Source organism: Callithrix jacchus, chromosome 4, assembly GCF_049354715.1.
Source record: "Callithrix jacchus isolate 240 chromosome 4, calJac240_pri, whole genome shotgun sequence".
NCBI lineage: Eukaryota > Metazoa > Chordata > Mammalia > Primates > Cebidae > Callithrix > Callithrix jacchus.
Window position 1 is genome coordinate 28630692 of NC_133505.1, and position 22006 is coordinate 28652697.

Here is a 22006-nt window from a genome sequence, read left to right on the forward strand (position 1 = left end):
AGGTAGCAAACCACATTGCCATGTGTGTATCTATGCAACAATCTTGCATGTTCTTCACATGTACCCCAAAACCTAAAACACAATTAAAAAAATATATATATATATATAAAGACCTCAAGATTAGTTGATGCTGCTCCTCTTAACCTAGATAAATAATTTTTTAATTATAAGGTCCCTAGGAGTGCTTCTCTAAGCAGCTTCTCAAAAGAGAAAAAAAAAAACAGAATTTCTTACAAAACTAATATAGAAGTTAATATATAATCAATATAGAAATATTTGCTAGCCCATTACCTCTTACTGGTAATGTTTAATCTACTGGAACAATAGTACTTTGCACTCAATACTAAATGCACTAATGAAGATTTTACATGTATCAGCATAAAGAGACAGAAATACAAACTTTACTATCTGTATGTTGGAGTTTCTTGGAGTTAAAGATATCTTCTTTTTTTAAGTAAACGGTACCATTTTTCAATAATCTGGTGTTACTTTTATGTTTTCATTTGGAGCAAAAGACAGTTCAGATGATGTTTAAGCAAGCGACATTTCAATTAGGGAATGGAGACAGATGCACAGCCAGGTGCTGGGGCTGCCCTGTGCCCGGGAGAGGCTGAGCATAGTCATTCTATGTCTCCATGACAACACCCGTCTCACCTGCTGAGCCCTGGGCAGAGAGTCTGAGTGTGGATTCCAGCTTGAGCTCATTTCTCTAAGTTCACCTGCCAGCCAGCATCTGAGGAATTTCCAGTTTAGAATTATTAAAACTAGGGCTGAATGAACACCACTGTGAGTCTTTGGTGAGCGTGTGTATGCATTTCTGTTAAGGAGGAAGGGAATTGCTGGTGAGGACAAATTTTAAGGAGACTAACAAGAGAGAGTACTAAAAATATAAGAACATAATTCTGCATTCTGAAGGAAGGGTTAAGTAAAGGCCCAATAATTACTGGTTATGATTCTTGGATGAGAAGGTTGATCAAGTCAATATTTCTAAACAATGTGCATATGAATTGCTATGGGCTGAACTGTGTTCCCCCCAAATTTCTATGTTGAAGTCCTAAGTCCCATGTGAGAATGTGACTGTGGTTGGAGATAGGGTATTTCCAGTCAGTATGACTGGTGTCTTTATAAGAAGAGGGAATCTGGACACAGACAGATACAGAGGGAAAGCCATGCAAAGACACAGCAAGAAGGTGGCCATCCACAAGCCAGAGAGGGAGGCCTGACACAGATTCTTCCACACAGCCCTCCGAAGAAATCAACCCTGCTGACACCTCCAACTTGGACATCCAGACTCTGGAACTGTGAGAAGGTAAATTACTGTTGTTTGAGCCACACAGCTTGTGGCCACTTTGATCTTGCAACCCCAGAAAACTAATACACAAATCTCCTGGGATATTGTTAAAATGCAGATTCTGATTCTGTGGGTCTGGGGTGTGCCCTCAGATTTCTGATTGCTAACAAGATTCTGCATAATTCAGGTGCTGCCAGTCCATGGACCGTACTTTGGGTAGCAGGAGTCTGGAGTTGAGGTGAGAAATGAGCCTTAGACTTGCCTTTTTGACTCAGACTGAGCAGCAGCTGCTCCTGGCTCTGTTTTGGAGTCACAGTTCATCCCCTGTTACATGAGCCATTTGTAACACGGCTCTTTTATAAAATATACCTCGCTAGACTGGGTTCTCTGTTAGATCATGCTCACCCCCACCAACAGACCCCTCCTGCTGTGTGTGATGCTCCCCTCCCTGTGTCCATGTGTTCTCATTGTTCAACATCGGCCTATGAGTGAGAACATGTGGTGTTTGATTTTCTGTTCTTGTGTCAGTTTAAGAAACTGCCAAATTGTCTTTCAAAATGATTGTACACTGAACATTCTCAGGAGCATAAGAATGTTCTAGTCACCAAAACTTGACAGATTTTGTCATTTTTATCAGTGTTGTTGTCATTTTTACTAATGATAATCAATGTGTAGTGGTTTCTCATGGAGGTTTTAGTTTCCATTTCCGTGATTAGTGACGTTCCGCATTTTAAAATGTGTTCATTTGCCATCTATGTATGTTTCTGATGAAATGTCTTTTTAAATTTCTCACTCACATTTTATTTTATTTTGGTTTTGTTTGATTATTGCATTTGAGAGTTCTCATAAATACTAAGTCCTTTATCAGATATCCTTTTTGTAAATATTTTTGCCCAGTTTGCAACTTGAATTTTCATTTTGATAACAGTGCTTTTCAAAGAGCAGGAATTCTTAATTTTCGTGAAGTTCAAGTTATCAGATCTTTTTGTTTATACATCATGCATTTGTTGTCAAATATAACAACTTTTTGCCTAACCCAAGGTCACAACAATTGTCTCCAATGTTTCTTCTAGAAATGTTATAGCATTAGAATTTACATCTATGCCTAGGATCCATTTTAAGTTCATGTTTTTGCATATGTTGAAAAGTGTTAAAAACACATTTCTTGAATGAAGAGATCACCCCCAAACAGGTTTGTGTGAGCAATGTGGCTCTTTATTCACCTGGGGGTGGGGGGGAAGTGGGCTAAGGCCAAAAAGGGCATTAGCAAAGGGCAGTGGGATAGGGGTTGGTTTTATAGGTTTGGGGTGGGCAGTGGAAAGTTACAGAGTAAGATCAGTTACAGTAGTGGGGGTAGAGGCGAGGAGTACACATTACCATAAGTTCAGTTAAAATGGTGGGAGGGATAAGAGTAGTTAAGATGGTAGGGTGGGGTGAGGAGTATTCACATTATCTTAATAACAGTTAAGATGGTAGGGTGAGGTGAGGGGAAGCTTATGTACGAGGGAAGCTCCACTAGGCGATCAAGAATAATGGTGACCTCAGACAGGGTCGGGGATGGGGAGTGATCAGCCGAGGCAGTCAGGACTTTAGACTTCCTGGGTCCAGACTTGCACATGGAGGCCTGACAAAAAGACCATCATTTCTCCACTGAATTACATTGGCAGCATTGCAGAAAATCAATTGATCATAGGTGTATGGGCCTATTTCTGAACTCTAGATAATTCCATTGATGTATTTGTCTATTAAAATCCCAGTACCACACCGTTCTGATTACTGTAACTTAATAAGAAGACAAGACTGTTTAAGATACCTATTTCTTCTTGAGTGAGTTTTGGTAGGTTTTGTCTTTCAAGATATTTGTCCACTTTATCTAATTTGTCAAATTTATTGGCATGAGGTTGTTCATTATAGCCATATCTTTCTTTCTAATATATATAAAATCTGCAGTGACACCATCTCTTTTATTCCTGATACTGATCATTTGTGTCTTCTCTCTCTCCCTTTCTCTCTCTCACTCTCTTTCTCTTTTTTTGTCCTGCCTGATCAGTCTAGCTAGAATTTTTTTATTGATTTTTTTTTTTTAAATAGATTTTTGGTCAGGCGTGGTGGCTCAGGCTGTAATCCCAGCAGTTTGAGTGAGTCACCCGTTGTCTGGAGTTGGAGACCAGCCTGGTCAACGGGGTGAAATTCCATCTACTAAAAATATGAAAATTAGCCGGGCATGGTGGTGCATCCTTGTAGTTTCAGCTACTCCAGAGTCCTAGGCAGGAGTATGGCTGGAACCAGGAGGTGGAGGTTGCAGTGAGCTGAGATCGTGCCACTGTACTCCAGCCGGGCGCCTAGTCAAGCGAGACTCCACCAAAAACAACAAAACAGAGCTACTGAATTGCATGCTTTAAAGGATGAATATTATGGTAGTCAATTGTCTTTTAGTAAAGGTGCTTTCGGTGTGGTGGCTCATGCCTGTAATCCCAGCACTTTGGGAGGCCAAGGCGGACGGATCATGAGGTCTGGAATTCAAGACCACCCTGGCCAACATGGTGAAACACCAACCACGTCTCTACTAAAAATACAAAAATTAGCCAGTCATGGTGGACCACGCCTGCAGTCCCAGCTACTTGGGAGGCTGAGGCAGAAGAATCGGTTGAACCAGGGAGAGGAGGTTGCAGTGAGCCAAGATCATGCCCCTGCACTTCAGCCTGGTTGACAAAGCAAGACTTCCTCAAACAAACAAACAAACAAAAAACATAAAAAAAAGCAAACTAGGCACCTATAGTGTAAAATTGGAGGAGGTTCTGATTCTCCGGGCGAGAAAATGCAGGGTTGGCCCCCACGAGTGCTGCCTTCCCGAAATTTTGTGCCTTAGGCACCTGGCTTGCCTCTCCCTAATTCAGGCCCTCAGGAGAAAGCTCTACTTCTGGTCAATTTGAAATGGGAGGGCACGGCTTCTGGGAGCCTCTCCCTGGGAGCCATTTGGTCTGTTCTCTTCCTCTGATTGTCACCGTGTCAACACAAAATGCTTCAAATTGCGTCCAGCCTAGGATGGAGGCGGTGGGGGGGATATCTGATGACATCACAAACTGCTGCCTCAACTCCTCCAAGTCTCTGCCTCTGGACCCCTGATAGAGGATACAGGAGTGTCCTGAGCCCGTCTCACTCAGTGTCTCTTCCCATCACTTTGCCGGAATGGTGGGGCTGCTTAAACCAACGGCAGTCCAAGCAGCTGTGGCTGGAGAAGGGTTCCGGTACTAGCAGTGAGGACGCCTGCTTCTCTATCTGGACTAGTACCAGTTAGTACTAGTACCCAAGAGTACTACTAGTTAGTGGCAGAATCTGGAACAAATGCTTTGGTTAACTGAATCCCTCATATTTCTAAGACAAGAGGCGTGGAACACAGACCCATGGGGCCTTCCAACTGGAACATCCAGCTTGGCTGTCACCCGACTTTCGCTTTCTGGAAGTAGAAAAGTTCAGGGTTTCAGGCTCTGTCTCCTTCCCGCAGACCCCTTGTTTCTTGGCGCGGAGGCTCTGGGCACCGCAGACTACCAGCCTACTTCTGTGGGCTGTCAGTTTCAGAACCCGGTTTTGAAGCGGTTGTGGCGCTGGGGTGGGTCAGGCCAGGAGAGCGCCTTGGTCACCTGGCTGGCCTCAGGCGGGGGGAAGAGGGTGGGGGCGGTCCTGCGCGGACATCGCCCTGGGCGGGGCGGACAGAGCGAACCTGGCCGGCCCTGGCCCCTAGCCCTGCTCTCGGCCACCAAGCCCTGCGGCCCTGCTGGTCCCGGCAGGCGGAGCCCCAGTCAAGCAGCAAGTGTGGGAGGCGCCCGACATGTGGTAATAAAAGGCGGTGCAGGCTGAGGCTGGGAGTGAATGGGGACCCTCTGAGCTCAGCAGCAGGGCCTGGTCCTGCGCCTTGGGAATCGGCGACCAGGCTCGGAGCCCGGCACGGAGAGGGCGCAGCGCTGGACGAGGTGGCAGGTGAGGGCGTCCCCGCGCAGGGCCCGGGTGGGGGACGGGAGTGGCGAGCTTCAGGTCCCCTGGCTGCCACCCCGAGATGGGACCTGAGGACAGAAGCGGTCTCTCAGCCAAGAGCCCCGGGGAGGCGGAGCGGTCTCTGGGGAGACAGCAACGGTCTCTGCGGGTCCCTTGCAGCTCGCAGCCGGTCTCTGCCTCGGCGCTCCCCAGCCAGCGCGGACGCCGCCTTCCCTGCAGCCTCCTCCCCACCTGACAGCCCTGTTTTCTCACTGCTCTTTTCTGCTCTGGGATCCGCAGGATGACGCCTGTCCTGCTGCTTCTCTGTCCTTTAAAGTTACCAGTCTCGGCCGGGCGCGGTGGCTCACGCCTGTAATCCTAGCACTTTGGGAGGCCAAGGCAGTGTGATCCTGTGATGTCAGGAGTTCGGGACCAGCCTGACAAATGTGGTGAAACTCGGTCTCTACTAAAAATAAAAAAATTAGCCGGGCGTGGTGGCGCACTCCTGTAATAATGTAAGCTACAGGCTGAGGAAGGAGAATAGCTCGAACTCGGGAGGCGGAGGTTGCAGTGAGCTGAGATTGCGGCCACTGCACTCCAGGCTGGGAGACAGAGCAAGACCTCGTCTCAAAACAAAACAAAAATCAAAAAACACACACAAGAATCCGGAGAGCCAGGCACAGCCCTTTGCCTGCAGGTCTGTGGAGACCGCCAGCAGGTAGATGAGGAATCACTTTTGGGAGAAAGGGTGGTGCTGGGGAGGTCCGCGCCAGCGGAGTCAAGAGAGCCTTCTGTAGGATGGGAATCAGAGCCTCGGGCGGGGGGGCCCAGATGTTTGAGGGTGAGTGGAATTAATCCGTGATTGTCATGGCACCTCCTTAAGGGGGACCAACAGTGTTTGCCAAGAGGTGACTTTGGGAGAGGTTCAGGATGGCCAAAGGTGGAGGCTGTGACCTGAGTGAGGCTGGATCTGGGGAGGGGCAGGTGGAGAAGAAACCATTTCAACAAGGCGCCTTTGAGCAGACCCTAAGGCCCCGGGAGATTTAGGAGGAAGGACGAGAGGATGGAGACACCGCTTTCCTCTCAGGATGCTGTGTGGCTGTGGCTGAGGGTGGCTGCCGGCAGCAGGTTGTATTCATTATCCAAGGCTCTCCAGTGGTCTGGCTGGCGTTTTGGGAAGCACAGGTGAGGTGTCCGGACAGTGGGGAGCAGCTCTGGAAAGACCAGAGGGTCAGGGAGGGGGCCTGGTCACTAGGCCAGGCACAGGATCTGAAGTGGAGAGAAATGTGGGTGAGGAGCACAGGACTTGGGGATGAGGGTGGGGGAGGAGGGAGAGAGGGGAAGGAGTCAGGGAGGTCTCCCAGCCTCAGCTGGATGGGTGAGGCTCATTTCCAAGGGCATTGGGAACTGCAGCCTGGGGGTGGGCTTTCCTTTGGTTTCAGATCTGTGGCCAAGAGACCCACCCACCCACATTCACACTTTGCCTCCCCTGGCTTCACAGGCACCACCACCTCCTGGTTCTCACTGGTTTCACGATCGACCCTCCTGGCTTTTGCTGGGAGTAATGAGGAAAGCTCCCACATGGATGTTTCTGAGTTAGCAAGAACATTAAAAAGAAAATGAAAGGAAGCAAAAGCAACACACAATTCTCTAAGTCTCACTTTCAATGTTAAACGGTCACATGATGTCCAGAGGCTAGTGACTGGGCAGGAGCCCTGAATGCATTCCTGGGATGTCAGAGTGGGCCTGGGCCAGTCTGGCTGGCTGTGAGCAGACTGGCTCCACCCCAGCCATCCAGGACCCACTCACTTGCCTCCGTGGACACTCCATGGACAGCAACTCCTTGCCTCACAGCTGTCTGTCTCTGGATCAGATTCAGCATGTCAGTGTCTGTTGTGTATCAACTAAATGACAGGGAGGCCACGGGCTGGTGCCTAGTTGAAAATCTCACAAGGACTCTGTAAGTGCCTGCAAGAATAAGAACAGCATTTTCCTCCTCCCTGGCCCCATTGTCCTCCTCAGATGGGGCCAGGGAGGACGATCTGGTCCTTATGGAAAGAATTGGAGTTCCCTGCTCCCAGCTGTGTGTGTGTGTGTGTGTGTGTGTGTGTGTGTGTGTGTGTGAGAGAGAGAGAGAGAGCACGCGCTCTTGCAGGCGAGCCAGTTCTGTTGCTGTGGGTGGTTTGCGCTGCTGCCATCACCACTCTTAGCTAATTACCTTAATATTTGCACTTAGTTTTTGGTCAGAGACTAGCAGAAAATAGATTTTTCTCCAACTTAAAATACCAACTTTGAGATGAAAACAAAAGGTACGATTCCAAAATCGCCGCGTAGTAAGTAGGTCAGTAACATTTAGGGAATGTCGAAACCGCATTTCTCTTTATTCTTGGTTTCCAGGCCCTGCATCATGGAAACTTTTTCTAATGCAAGTGGCACCTTTGCCATAAGCCTGTTAAAGCTACTATGTGAAGATAACCCTTCAGGCAATGTGTTCTGTTCTCCCATGAGCATCTCCTCTGCCCTGGCCATGGTTCTCCTGGGGGCAAAGGGAAACACTGCCACCCAGATGGCCCAGGTAAGCTTGCCCGTTCCCCAGGAGTGGGAACTGGTCTGGGTTGCGTGTTCTGTCACCAATTTCACACTCACACTCCAAAGCCACTGATGATGGAGGACAGGACTGGGGCCCGAGTATGCACGGGCCATTTCAGGGAGGTGGGAGTCCACTGGGGAGGAAGAGGGACAGGGCACGGAGGCAGGAACTCTGCTCCACCAAGATTTATTTGGGGGGAGAGTGTCATCAGTTAATCTTTTGGAAAAGACCCTCCAAGCTATCTGGTCCTAGCATGGAATCTTTGTTTAGAAAATGATACTGAAATTATTTGAAACACGAGTTGCAAAGATCTACCTCTTTTTGGAGCAAGAGACTTTGTAACTATAAACTTCTATCGGTAAGGAGGGTTAATACCTGTTTCGAGTTGGTTCTGTAACAAGGGCTCAGGGAGAGCAGAAACAGAAATTTGCAAGGATTCCAAGGCGTGTGCTTAGTTACAGCTGCACACTGTGCAGGTACTCCTCAGCTCAGTCTCAGCAACACTCAGAGAACTTCTGGAAATGATTCGAGCTCTGTGCTTGTCCCCAGAGGTTTGTGGAGAGGGGAGGAGACACGTACTTGAGTTGAAACCAAAAGCTTGTGTCATCCCTGAGTACAGGCCCTGGACACGCCTTCATTGTAGGAGTGTTTCCCACTGCCCTTTGCTCAAGATGACTCTTTTCTTCTTTGATGACATTTTTCAGTGGTGAATTACTCATCTTAATCATTTCCCAGCTCCTTGTGTGAAGGAAAGAAGGTTTATGTGTAGAGGGTACCAACCTCAATAATAAGCACAGAGAGGCTCTCTAAAAGATATTTATTTGCACATAGAGTGTTGCAGTGAAAATGCACATGGCATAGCAAGCTATGTGCATATTCAGGGTGGTAAACGAAGACTACGGTTTTTAAATTAAAAAGTAAAGAAGATTACATAACTCCTTTGAAATACTTATTTCTGGCAAAAAAGATCAACAAGGAAGGTGACACCAGTGTGAGGTTGGATGGGGAGTTCCTGGGTAGATGTCCTTGCACAAGTGTTTTTCGTGTAAGGCTGTGATGGCCTTTGTGCAAGGGTGTGGTTATTAGAGTCCTCTGTGATAGTTTTGTTACCAGGCATTCAAGCGTGAGAACCCTCCCTTTGCGGCTTTCGCTGGCTCTGTCAAGGTTATTTGTGTGTGTGTGTGTGTTTTGCTTCTTTTTTCTTTTTTTGAGACGTAGTCTTCTCCTGTCTCCCAGGCTGCAGTGCAGTGGCACAGTCTTGGCTTACTGCAACCTCCGCCTCGCGGGTTCAAGCGATTCTCCTTGCCTCAGCCTCCTGAATAGTGGGATTACAGGCGCCTGCCACCACACCTGGCTAATTTTTTTTGGATTTTTAGTAGAAACGGGGTTTCACCATGTTGGCCAGGCTAGTCTCGAACTCCTGATCTTGTGATCCACCCGCTTTGGGCTCCCAAGGTGCTGGCATTACAGGCATGAGCCACTGTGCCTGGCAAGTTGTTTTTTTTTCTTTTTCCTTTTTTTTTTTAACATTAGTGACTTCATTTTGACTCTCAAGTTGCTTATGATTAAATTTTTATGATCTTTTTCTATGTTTTAGGCTCACTGATAAACCCTTATTGAAAGTTTATCTTTGAGAGCACCAAAATTGTCTGGTTACCTTCTGCGGCGTGACGCCGGGAACTCTCCAGGGCTCCAGTGTGCAACTGGAGACTCCTGAGGCACCAAACATGCCGAGTGCACATTGCTACCTGTAACATGAAGGGAAGCGTTAATGTCATTAGAAATGTTTTAAATAATTTTTATTTTTTTCTTCATTATTTAAGTAGTAAAAATCCACTACAAAACTCTTTAAAAAAGGAAAGTAGAGGTGGGCATGGTGGCTCACGCCTGTAATCCTAGCACTTTCGGAGGCTAAGGTGGGTAGATCACTTGAGGACAGGAATTCAAGACAAGTCTGGCCATCCATCATGGTGAAACCCCATCTTATTATTTAAAAACAAACAAACAAAAAAAAAAAAAACAGAAACAAAAACAAAAAGGAAAGTAGAAGGGAGGAAAAAAAAATCCCTATGAAATCATCACACGCAGACAACCACCCTTGATAACATCTTCCTCCAGTCTTATTTTCCCATTTTCACTTGACATGTTGAACTTTGGTGATTATACAGTATCTTTACTCTTATAAACGTTTTTTCAGTTAATTGAGGAGTCCAGGAGAGTCTATGTAAAGCAAGTGCTCAGCATGTGTTGGCTATGGCTAGTCATAGCGGTATCACAGATGTAGGTGAAACTGGTCTTAGCTTTTGGTTTTGTTCTATTTTTGACAGGGTTTCTTATCAGCAGTCTATGAGCTGTCTAGAATAAATTGAGTAGCTTCCTCTTTTTTCTCTGTTCTAGAAGAGTGTGCATTACACGGGAAGTAGAAATTGTTTGAATATTAGAAAAAATCCCTCAAAAGATCATCTAAGCCTTTTTAGAAGTACTTCTCTCTCTCTCTCTCTCTCTCTCTCTCTCTCTCTCTCTCTCGGTTTATTCATTGTCAGTGATAATAGATTCCTTTTTTTTTTTTATGAGACAGAGTCTCTCTCTGCCATTCCAGCTGGAGTGCAGTGGCGCTATCTCAGCTCACTGCAACCTCCGCCTCCTGAGTTCAAGTGATTCTCTTGCCTCAGCCTCCTGAGGAGCTGGGATTACAGGTGCATGCCACCATTGCTTGGCTAATATTCATATTTCTGACTGGCATTTGGTAACATAATCAATACTTCACTGAAAAGAATTAGACACGGTTTTTATTGTTTTAACATTCCCTTTGTATACATTGCTGTAACCTCTTTTTTATATATAACCTTCCTTTGGGTACTTTTTCTCATTTTTCTCACATGTGCTGTGAGGTTGTCTGTTTTGTCTGTGAGTATGTGTGTTTTCTTTTAAAACCAGCCCTTGGATTCATTGACCATTTTGTGTTGGTCCCAAAATTCCTTAGGAGTTTTTCTGTATCTTTTCTAACATAATGATTTAAAGTTTTAGCATTTCATTATTTTCTTAGTAATATTAAAAACAATGCTATGTTTAAATTTATCTTTGGCCAGACTCTTTGGTCTAATATATATCACCCATATTTTGATTATTTTCTAAATCATGTGTCATATACTTATTTAGAAAAATATTTTTTGTTTCTTTGTTTTTTGAGGAGTCTTGCTCTGTCGCCCAGGCTGGAGTGCAGTACTGTGATCTCAGCTTACTGCAACCTCCACCTCCCAGGTTCAAGTGATTTTCCTGCCTCAGCCTCCCGGGTAGCTGGGATTACAGGCACACATCACCACACCAGGCTAATTTTCGTATTTTTAGTAGAGATAGGGTTTTACCATGTTGGCTAGGATGATCTTGAACTCCTGACCTCAAGTGATCTGCCCACTTCAGCCTCGGAAAGTGCTGGGATTACAGATGTGAGCTGCCGTGCCTGGCCTAGAAGAATATTTTAAGTATTTGTTTAGAAGAGGCCTTTTTATTTTTTGAGACATGGTCTGGCTCAAGACTGGAGTGCAGCAGCTTGATCAGAGCTCACTGCTGCCTCAAAGCCCTGGGCTCCAGCAGTCCTCCCACCTCAGCCTTCCAAGTAGCTGGGACCGCAGGCACACACCATCGTGCCCCGCTAATTGGAGATGGGATCTTGCAGTGTTGCACAGACTAGTTTCAAACTCCTGGATTCAAGCAATCCTCCTGCCTTGGCCTTCCAAAGTGCTGGGATTACAGGCATAAGCCACCATGCCTGTCCCAGAAGAGGATTTTAATGGTTTCTTTGAAGAGTTATTTAGTTAGAAAAGTGTTTTTAGTAACATTTTGTAGGGCCATTTTCATGTTATTGGTATTTTATTTATAATATTGATTTCTTATTACTATATTGAGGTTAGAGAATGTAACCTATACAATTTCCGTGTTTCAGAATGTATTGAGACTTTGAGACTTTTCTTATGGCCCAATATGTGTTATGTTTTTTGAATTATTTAAGTAATACACACATGTATACTCTCTATAGTGTCTTATTAATCACATTGTTCATTTAATATCCTTATTTCCTTTTGAGGATTCTGATGACTGTATTTCTATTTTTCTTTGCATTTTTTCTGCTTTTAACTTTTTAACTGCATCTTTTTTTTTTTTTTACTATAAATTTTAGAGATAACTATCCCACCACTTAGGGTGCATTTATGTTTTTCTTTGGATACAAGATTTTATCACAACCTCTTTTCTGAACCTTTCTCTCCAATGTCTTTTTTTTTCTGTTACTCATCTTTAAGGGAGCGAGGTCCATTCAGACAGGAGAGCTGCATCTTTCACTTCCTGTTTTCTATCCCCGCTTTCCTCTCCCCATCCACCAAAGGGCTAAATTGTTAATTTTTAAAATTGTTTTTCACAACAGGCACTTTCTTTAAACACAGAGGAGGACATTCATCAGGGTTTCCAGTTGCTTCTCACTGAAGTGAACAAGGCTGGCACAGAGTACCTGCTGAGAACGGCCAACGGGCTCTTTGGAGAGAAAACTTGTAAATTCCTCTCAGTAAGTTGAATCAATAGAACAATAAAAGTTGTATTCAACATATCTGGTGATAAAGAGTCTGAGAGAAAGACTCTAGAGAAACTGAGAAACTTATGTTAATCAATTTTTTAAAAATTTTAGTAATTTTTTTCCAAGATGGGGTCTTACTATGTTGCCCAGGCTGGTCTCGAACTCCTGGTCTCAAGTGATCCTCCTGCCTGTTGGGATTACAGATGTGAGCCACCGTGCCCAGCCTGAACTTCTTTTTTTTTTTTGTAAAGACTACAATTCTATAATTATACCTTGTTTTATTAAAAACTTGACTATTCTCAAGTTCATTTCTGGTTACTCAGGGTTCAATACATACCTGTTTACAAATTCTGATATTATAACATATGTTAATATGATCACTTTTAAAGAGTTATGCATATTCTTTTTATTTAAAAAAGATAAAACATTTAGAATTTTTGAAAGTTTGCTGACATTTGTATTTAGCAATGCAGCCTCACTGAACTCTTTCTCTCCGAAGACGTTTAAGGAATGCTGTCTTCAATTCTACCATGCTGAGCTGAAGCAGCTTTCTTTTATCAAAGCTGCAGAAGAGTCCAGGAAACACATCAACACTTGGGTCTCAGAAAAGACTGAAGGTCAGAATGACAAGTTATTCCACACTCCTCCCAACCCCTCCTCCTCCTGCTGCTCTCCTAGTCCTCCTTCTACCCTCCTTTATCCTCCCTCCTCCTCCTCTCCCTCATTCTCTCTCTGCTCACCCACCTCCACCTCTCTACTCCAGCCCCTCTAATTTCATGGGTGTTTCAGATGGTCAGAGCCATGTTGACTGGCAAGGCCTCCTGGCATACTGAACCTTAGTGGACTCACAAAGGTTCTGATCAGACACTCAGGTTTTCAGCAACAGAGATTTATTTTGTGTATTCTCCCAGGACCAGAGTAGCTGTTAGAATGTCAAAAGAGGGCCGGGCATGGTGGCTCTCACCTGTCATCCTAGCACTTTAGGAGGCCAAGGTGAGCATATCACTTGAGATCAGGAGTTTGAGAACAGCCTGGCCAACATGGTAAAACCCCATCTCTACAAAAAATACAAAAACTAGCCGGGTATGGTGGCCCATGCCTGTAATCCCAGCTACTCGGGAGACTGAGACACGGGAATCGCCTGAACCTGGGAGGCAGAGGTTGTAGTGAGCTGAGACCACGCCACTGCACTCCAGCCTGTCTGGAAAACAAAAAACAAACAAAAAAACCAAATGTCAAAAGAAACTCAGGCCAGGTTTCCAGTTTAATAACCTACATTAAAATATACTCTCCCTAGCCTGTAACATTCACGTCAGGTGACTCCGTTGTCGCTGTAAGGAGACTGATGGACACATCTTGCCTGAGTTGTCACTTGGGCTGCGTCTTCCTAGGTTCTGTGGGGCATCCATCACTATCACTGCTACCCGCTAAGGCCACTTCTAACTTTTCATGTCTTCCACTTAAGCTCATTTAAGTTGACTTGATAAGCCTACATTTGATTGGTTAACTGCAGACCCTATCTCAGGGCTGATGAGTTCCACAGACTGATAATACCCTCCATTTGGGGTTGAACCTTCTTCTTCATTTCAGAGAGGGACATGTTCCAGTCTTGGCCTCCAAGACCAATGACGGTCTGATGAACCATTCAGACTCCTCTGCACTAATGCTTAGTATCACTAGGAACATTTCCATTCCTGTGAATAAATGAGATGGTAAAGAATGGGAGATGTTCTTCACGTAAAGTCTCAGCAATTGTTTCCCCCATTCCTGCTTGGAATATTTACCACAGATGCCCTTTTGAGGCTGTGAATCAGCAGGAATGCTCTCAGTTCATTGAAAAAGTACCATTTGGTCTTCATGGAAAGAAGGGGTGATATTTGCTTGTTTACATTCTCTTTTCCAGGGATGCCTGGTGCTTTGTTTAGCAGATTCAGCAGTAATATCTCTTCAAAAGCTTCCAGAAACCTCCCCATGTGCCCAGTGCCAGCTCTTCCCCCTTTGAGCCATCCATTCTGGCTGCTTCTGACATGTCCACGTGTAGTCATAGAATGTTAGAATCAGGTGTGACCATGAAGGGTTGGATCAAACATTCCTTTTAACGAAGTGAGACAAACACCCCTGCCCCCTTTCACATTCCTTGCTGGTCTTGTTCTTCAACCTGGTGTAATCTTTCTACTTTCTGCCAACCTGTTTTTCTTGAGTGACTTACAAGTCTTTCACTATCCTCAACTTGGTGGGTGCTCTCAAGGTGTCAGTAATCATGAATACCACTCATAGGTGCTGTTGTAATGTCTCTACGTAACAACCTAAACTCAGCAAATTTGAAAACAGAAGTTTGGTTCTCAACTAATAATTCAGGATCACTGAATACATCAGGTTCTTATAAAAAGCAACTTTCAGCCCAGAATTTCATATCCAGCCAAACTAAACTTCACAAGTGAAGGAAAAATAAAATCTTTTATGAACAAGCAAGAACTCAGAGATTTTATTACCACCAGGCCTGCTTTACAAGAGCTTCTGAAAGAAGCATTACACACAGAAAGAAACAACCAGTATTAGCCTTTCTAAAAATATACCAAAAAGTAAAGAATACCAACATAAAGAAGAATTTACACCAACGAATGGATCAAACAGCCAGTTAACATCAAATGGCAGTAACCCTAAATTTAAATCGACTAAATCCCCCAATCAAAAGACACAGCCAAAACCCAATGGCATGTTACATCCAGACCTGTTTCACATGCAAGGATACACAAAGACTCAAAACAAAGGGATAGAGAAAGATTTACCAACCAAATGGAGAGCAAAAATAAATAATAAATTAAAAAGCAAGAGTTGCAAATCTCGTATCGGATAAAATAGATTTTAAAGCAACAAAGATACAGTGGTAAAAGTATCAATGCAGCAACAAGAGCTAACGATCCTAACACCCAGATACATAGAGACTTAGATTTAATGAGACAGAAAATTAATAAGGATATCAAGGACTCGAACTCAGATCCGGAACAAGTAAACTTAATAAATATTTATAGAGCTCCCCACTTTAAATAAATAAAATATACATTCTTATCAATATCACATCACACCTACTCATAAGTTTAAATGAAACATTGATTGGCCATTATTAATACCCAAGTTTTTTCAGAATAAAGCAATATTTCCGTTTACTCTCCCTCTTTCTCTTCCTCTTTCTTTCTCTACTTATTTTTTTATTATTTTTTTTTTTCTTTCCTTCTCTCAAAAAAAGAAATCAACTTGTAAACCTCTAGATCCAGGTCGGCAATGTCTCTCTCATTGCTTGATTTCCTTCCTTCCCTTCCCTCCCTCCCTCCCTCCGCGCTTCTTCCCCTCCTTCCTTCCTTCCTTCCTTCATCCCTTCCTTTCTCCCTTCCTGCCTTCCTCCAAAAAAAAAAAAAAAAAGCAACTGAACACAGGTCTCTGCTTTCCTTGAAAGGTAAAATTGAAGAGTTGTTGCCGGTTAGCTCAATTGATGCAGAGACCAGGCTGGTTCTTGTCAACGCTATCTACTTCAAAGGAAAGTGGAATGAATGGTTTGACGAAACATACACGAGGGAAATGCCTTTTAAAATAAACCAGGTAGGGGGAGGCTTTTCAAAATCTTGCTAGTTTGTTGAAGTTGAAGGGAAAGATTTAACTTTGTAAAAGTGTAAGTAACATAAGCATAAGCCAAAGAGAATTTGAAACTTAAAATATTTCTGAATGAATTCTTAACTCAGTAGAAAAAATGGAAGGAGTGAAAGATTTGCTGCATATAGATAGATAGATTTAACATACATGTAGTGTTTATCACTGCTCTTATGACCTTTGATAAATCCTCATAAACCATTGCTGCCACCTAGTTTTGGAAACTAAAGATCTTCCTTTAAGCCCAATTTCCTTAGTTAGAAAGAAAAAACAAAAAAAAAAAGGTGTTAATGTTAAAGTAGTGTGATATATGGGGAGTGAGGAGATTAGGGCAGGATGGAGGGAGAGAATGTGAAAAGACATTGATTAGTTATTTTTAAAATTAAAGTAAGTTTTATTTGAATTGTTAATTATTATTAATTCAGTATTTACAGCTTTCCAATATTAGAACTCGGTGACAAAGCCCTTAGTTGTGACATCGAAGTAAAAATTAAGGCAGGGGTTAGAATAATTTGTCAAATCCTCCAGCTCCTAAAAATATACCATTGTAATGCAATTAGAAAATGAAAGTGGGTAGCCCTCTTGCATTTTTTGTAAGTTGTACTTTAAATAACTTAAAAAAAATTAGTTGTGTAGTTGCAAAGGGTGGGAGGAGGAGAATTCTAACCTTGGTTTTAGAACTATTTTAATTTTTATAATAGATGATCTGTATCAATTTTTAAAGTAAATTTAATAACTGTAATACTTTGCTGAACTTCTGTGTGCCTATATCTTCTTGGTATTTAAAAAAAATATTTCCTTAGAGTATCAGAATTGAAAAGATTTGGTTAAAATGCATTACCATATATGTAGGTTGTCACTCTTTCGGAAAGAGTGTATTCATTTACACTCCCTGTCATACTGTTTTGAAACTTTAAGTTTCACTCCACTTTATGACATTTTTTTCTTATATGTTGGGTTGGATAAATATGAGAAACAATATACTTTTTTCTAATTAAATAGAAATAGATGTATTTAATTTCATTTGATTATATTGTTTTCTTATATCTATTTGCTGAACATAATTTAAACGAGCAAAATCTGACTTTCTCCTCTGGAAAATGCAGAGTATCACATTTTATTTTACAAAGCAAAACCTTTCCCAGGGTAGTACTGTGTCTGCTTGAAATGATGATAAGAAGGAAATGGTTGACTTTGTTTTTTTGTGTGTGTTAACTGGGGAATGAATATGGCGGTTTCCATCACAGGTGCTGAAAACTGTGATGCCTCCCTGAGGCAACTGCAGCTCTTTTGAAACGGTTAATTGCTTCTTTCAATAATCCTTCCTGCAGGAGGAGCAAAGGCCAGTGCAGATGATGTATCAGGAGGCCTTCTTTATGCTCGCCCACGTGGGCGAGGTGGGCGCGCAGCTGCTGGAGCTGCCCTATGCTGGGGAGGAGCTGAGCCTGCTCGTCTTGCTGCCTGACGACGGCGTGGAGCTCAGCACGGTGAGATCACGGCTGCAGGAGGAACCCGGGCTGCAGGAGGGACACCTTTGCTGGCAAAACTCCAGCACCACTTCCACCTCTTGTTTTTACCTTCCGGGTTGGCGATGCGGCGGAGGCAGCCTGCGGAGCGCACTGTGGCTGCACTTGGCTTTGGGATCAAATTTTTGTTCAAGGCTGACTTTCCCCAGTATTGTCCTCGTGATCTGCCAAATTACACATCCCAGTACTTTATTTTTTCATCGCTAGAAGGGGTCCGGGGGCGGTTAAAATGCCTTTTAAAATAAACCAGGTAGGGGAAGCTTATAAAAATCCTGCTAGTTTGATGAAGGACACCATACTTTTTTTTTTTTGAGATGGAGTTTCGCTCTTGTTACCCAGGTTGGAGTGCAATGGCGCGAACTCGGCTTACCGCAACCTCCGCCTCCTGGGTTCAGGCAATTCCACTGTCTCAGCCTCCTGAGTAGCTGGGATTACAGGCACGTGCCACCATGCCCAGCTAATTTTTGTATTTTTAGTAGCGACGGGGTTTCACCATGTTGACCAGGATGGTCTCGATCTCTTGACCTCGTGATCCACCCGCCTCAGCCTCCCAAAGTGCTGGGATTACAGGCGTGAGCCACCACGCCCAGCTGACACCATACTTTTAATTCTGTAAAAGCACTGCTTGGGGTTACTGCCTGGTAGGCTTATGATGAGGATAAAATGTGGGTAATTCAGGTAGCAAGCTTACCGCATTGCCTGGCAAATAGTAAACTCTATGCAAATGTGATCCTTTATTATAATTATTATTCTTAGCATCATGCTTTTAAAGGCTAGAATCTGAAATAGAGAATGAAGAAGTCTTTCACCTAACAAGGCTGGGAGCAGGGGGATCGTGGCATCCAGGGAGGTGTAAAGTCTAGCGTTTGGGGGGTGGAGGGGGCGGGGGCAGAGACGTACAGGCACCTGGCTTCCCTTCAGCATGGATCCCTGGGGTGACAGAGTCAACCATGGCAATGGCAGGCAGTGGAACCCCATGACTTAAGAGGCCTGTGTGTGAGGCAGCCATTGGCTCTCCCTCTGCCCGCCTCCCTGACCTTAACCTCTGCTCCAGAAACTATGCAGAATCTCACCTGGGGCAGATTCCCCTACTGGGGTGGCTCACACTGAGAGCCCTTTCATTTCCAATCCTTTCCTTTACTAGCAATGGTTTGTTGTTTTTAAAAATAAGCATGGATTGGAAAAAAAAACATAGTCGCCTGGGCATTGACACTTGTCACAATACAATTAGTCTTGGGAGCTGTTGGGTAAGGAAAGGACAACCACAGCCTTCCTGCCTCCGGCTGCTTGGTGTCTCTCCCCCTTGTTGAGGAAGAGGTACATGGGATGGCGCATGAGACACAGGACAAGTAACAGCGCTCACAATCTTCTGGCAGATCAAGGGGCCGCTGGTCCTATGCCAATAAACAATACCCAAGCAAAAGGAGGAAGGGGACTGTGAGTGCCTGAAGTCGAAATCTTAAAAGTCTCATTCTGGTCTTTCAGGTGGAAAAAAATCTTACTTTTGAGAAACTCACAGCCTGGACCAAGCCAGACTGTATGAAGAGCACTGAGGTTGAAGTTCACCTTCCAAAATTTAAACTGCAGGAGGATTATGACATGGCATCTGTGCTTCCACGTTTGGGAATGGTTGATGCTTTCCAACGGGGCAAGGCTGACTTGTCGGCAATGTCGGCCGAGAGAGACCTGTGTCTGTCCAAGTTCGTGCACAAGACTTTTGTGGAGGTGAATGAAGAAGGCACGGAGGCGGTAGCAGCCTCGGACATGTTGGTGGAGGCAGAGTGCGGCAAGGAATCTGGCCTGAGATTCTGTGCTGACCACCCTTTCCTTTTCTTCATCAGGCACAACAGAGCCAATAACCTTCTGTTCTGCGGCAGGTTCTCATCTCCATAAAGCGTGCATTTACAGTGTCCTCAGCCATTTCCCTCTTGCTGTGTCCCCAGATCCCCCCCTCCGCTACAGCTCCAAGAGGATGGGGGCCTAGAAAGCCAAGTGCAAAGGTGAGGGCAGATTCCTTACCTGTCGGCCGGCCCTCAGGATTTGCTCCACACTCCACTCTTCTATACTGACCACTCATTTATGCTACACTTATTCAGCATCTTGGGAAAATCGACCATACTGATTCCCTGTTGCATTAAAATTGTGGTCCAAATCCCATAGGATGGCATGCAGAGTTTCCTAGAATTCCACATGCAGTTCACCCTGGCTACCCTGTGCTTTCCTGAGACCTCAAATACGTGACCTTAACACGCTGCTTCCGTGGTAATAAATGCTGCTAGATATTGCTATTTTATAGATTTTTCTGGTGCTTAGCTTTTTGAAAAGTTTTTAATATGCACATTTATATTTTATGTTTATTTTATTTTTGATGTTTACCAATTGTCAAACATGTACTTGGGGACTGCATTTGGCACTGGGGATGCAAAGGGGACAGAGCCATTCTCTGTCGACACTTGGTCTTCAATTCTGTGCCCAATTTATAAGCTTTGACAACAACTGGGTTGGACTTTCCCTACTAGAAAAAGAAATGTCTTTCAACTTATCAGATAATCCTCTAGTAGGGAATCACACCTTTTATGATATTGTTTCTCTACCTCTAACAGTAAAAATTCCAGTCAACCCTTAAAGCTCATTTCAAATGTCTTATTTCAGAAATGTTTTCTTTCTCCACAAGCAGATGTACATATGTGAACTCTCTGCACTTGAAGGGCACCTCCTTTGTGGTAGTTCTTTTATTTTATTAATCTCTGTATCCTTAGATAGTCCTCCAACAAGACCTGAGGTTCACCAAGGGTTGGAACTCTATCTTACATATCTGGGTGCAATAATGAGTAAGTTGATTATATACGAGCTGTGAAACTTATTTTTTTAGTGGTTGGATATTACTGGCTTTATTTTTTTGTTTTAAAGAATTTTTGTATTGAGGTGAAATTCACATAACATAAAATTACCTGTTTTAAAGTGAGAAGTTCAGTGTCACTTGGTATTGTTAACAATGTTGTATAACCATTATATATACTGCAGTAATAAGTAAGTTGATTATATACAAGCTGTGAAACTTATTTTTTTAGTGGTTGGATATTACTGGCTTTATTTTTTAAAAAAATTTTTTTATTGAGGTGAAATTCACATAACATAAAATTACCTGTTTTAAAGTGAGAAGTTCAGTGTCACTTGGTATTGTTAACAATGTTGTATAACCATTATATATACTGCAGTAATAAGTAACTTGATTATATACAAGCTGTGAAACTTATTTTTTTAGTGGTTGGATATTACTGGCTTTATTTTTAAAAAAAATTTTTTTATTGAGGTGAAATTCACATCACATAAAATTAACTATTTTAAAGTAAGAAGTTCACTGCCACTTGGTATTGTCAACGATGTTGTATAACCACCGCCTTTGTTTAAAGTTCCAGAAAAAATGTTCTGCTGTAAAAGGAAACCCCATCCCATTAAGCAGATACCCCCCATTCCCTCCTCCCTCCAGCCCCCAGCAACCACCAATCAGCTTTCTGTCTCTACGGAGTTATGTATTCTTGATATTTCATATAAGTTGAATTGTATGAAACCTTTTGTGTCTGGCTGTTTTCATTTAGTATAAGTTTTTGAGATCCATTTACATAGTAGCATGTATCAAAACTTCATTTTTATGGCTACATAATATTGTATTATGTGTTTATAGCACAATTTATCCACTCATTCATTGATGGACATTGGGTCGTTTCTGCCTTTTAGCTATGGTGAATAGTGGAGATGTTTGTGTACCTGTTATTTGTTTGAATATCTATTTTGCATCCTTTTGGGTATATATCTAGGAGTGGAACTGCTGGGTCGTATGGTAATTCTATGTTTACCTTTTTTGAGGAACAGAAAAACTGTTTTCCACAGTGGTTGAACCATTCTACATTCCCACCAGCAATGTTAAGTCATGGCCATCTTAGTGGGTATGAAGTGGTATCTCACTGTGTTTCTATGCATTTCCTATGTTATGAACTAGAAACTAAAGTACAAACGAGATGGGACTCTAGTTCCCTGGGGATTTCCATAATCAAATATAGGAAAGCAGTTGGCTTTTCACATCTCAGTTCTTCGGAATGCCCAATAAACTCTATGAATAGGAGTGAGCAATTTTCTCTCATTCTTTTATTGCCTTTTAAATTTTGTTATGATGTTTCATTAATAAACAGGGTTTTGTTTTCCTCTATAATCAAATCTAGATTTTCCCTTTGTGATTTCTGACACCACTTCCATTCTTAGAAGTACTTTTCCATTGATGAACTAGTTAAATAAAATAGCTATTATTTTATTCTAAACTTTTATTTATATAATGATTTAACTAATCCACATGGAATTTGATTATTATTGACATTCGGGGGAAAACATAATTTTATTTATGTATTTATAGCCAATTT

The 22006-nt window shown here is 43.1% G+C and overlaps 1 protein-coding gene across 2 annotated transcripts; it reads left to right on the top strand.

Annotated features, from left to right (window-relative positions):
• Positions 1 to 1151: 1151 nt before the first annotated feature.
• SERPINB9 (serpin family B member 9) lies at positions 1152 to 21714 on the top strand. 2 transcript variants are annotated; one of them, XM_035295142.3, is made up of 7 exons: positions 5158 to 5269; positions 7661 to 7838; positions 12274 to 12411; positions 12920 to 13037; positions 15875 to 16017; positions 17397 to 17552; positions 19077 to 21714. In XM_035295142.3, exons 2-7 carry the CDS (start codon positions 7671 to 7673, stop codon positions 19482 to 19484), a joined length of 1131 nt encoding a protein of 376 aa, XP_035151033.1. In that variant the 5' UTR covers positions 5158 to 5269; positions 7661 to 7670; the 3' UTR covers positions 19485 to 21714. The 2 variants fall into 2 exon arrangements, with proteins under 2 accessions (XP_054109751.1, XP_035151033.1); XM_054253776.2 differs by lacking the exons at positions 5158 to 5269; positions 7661 to 7838 and adding an exon at positions 1152 to 1309.
• Positions 21715 to 22006: the final 292 nt, after the last annotated feature.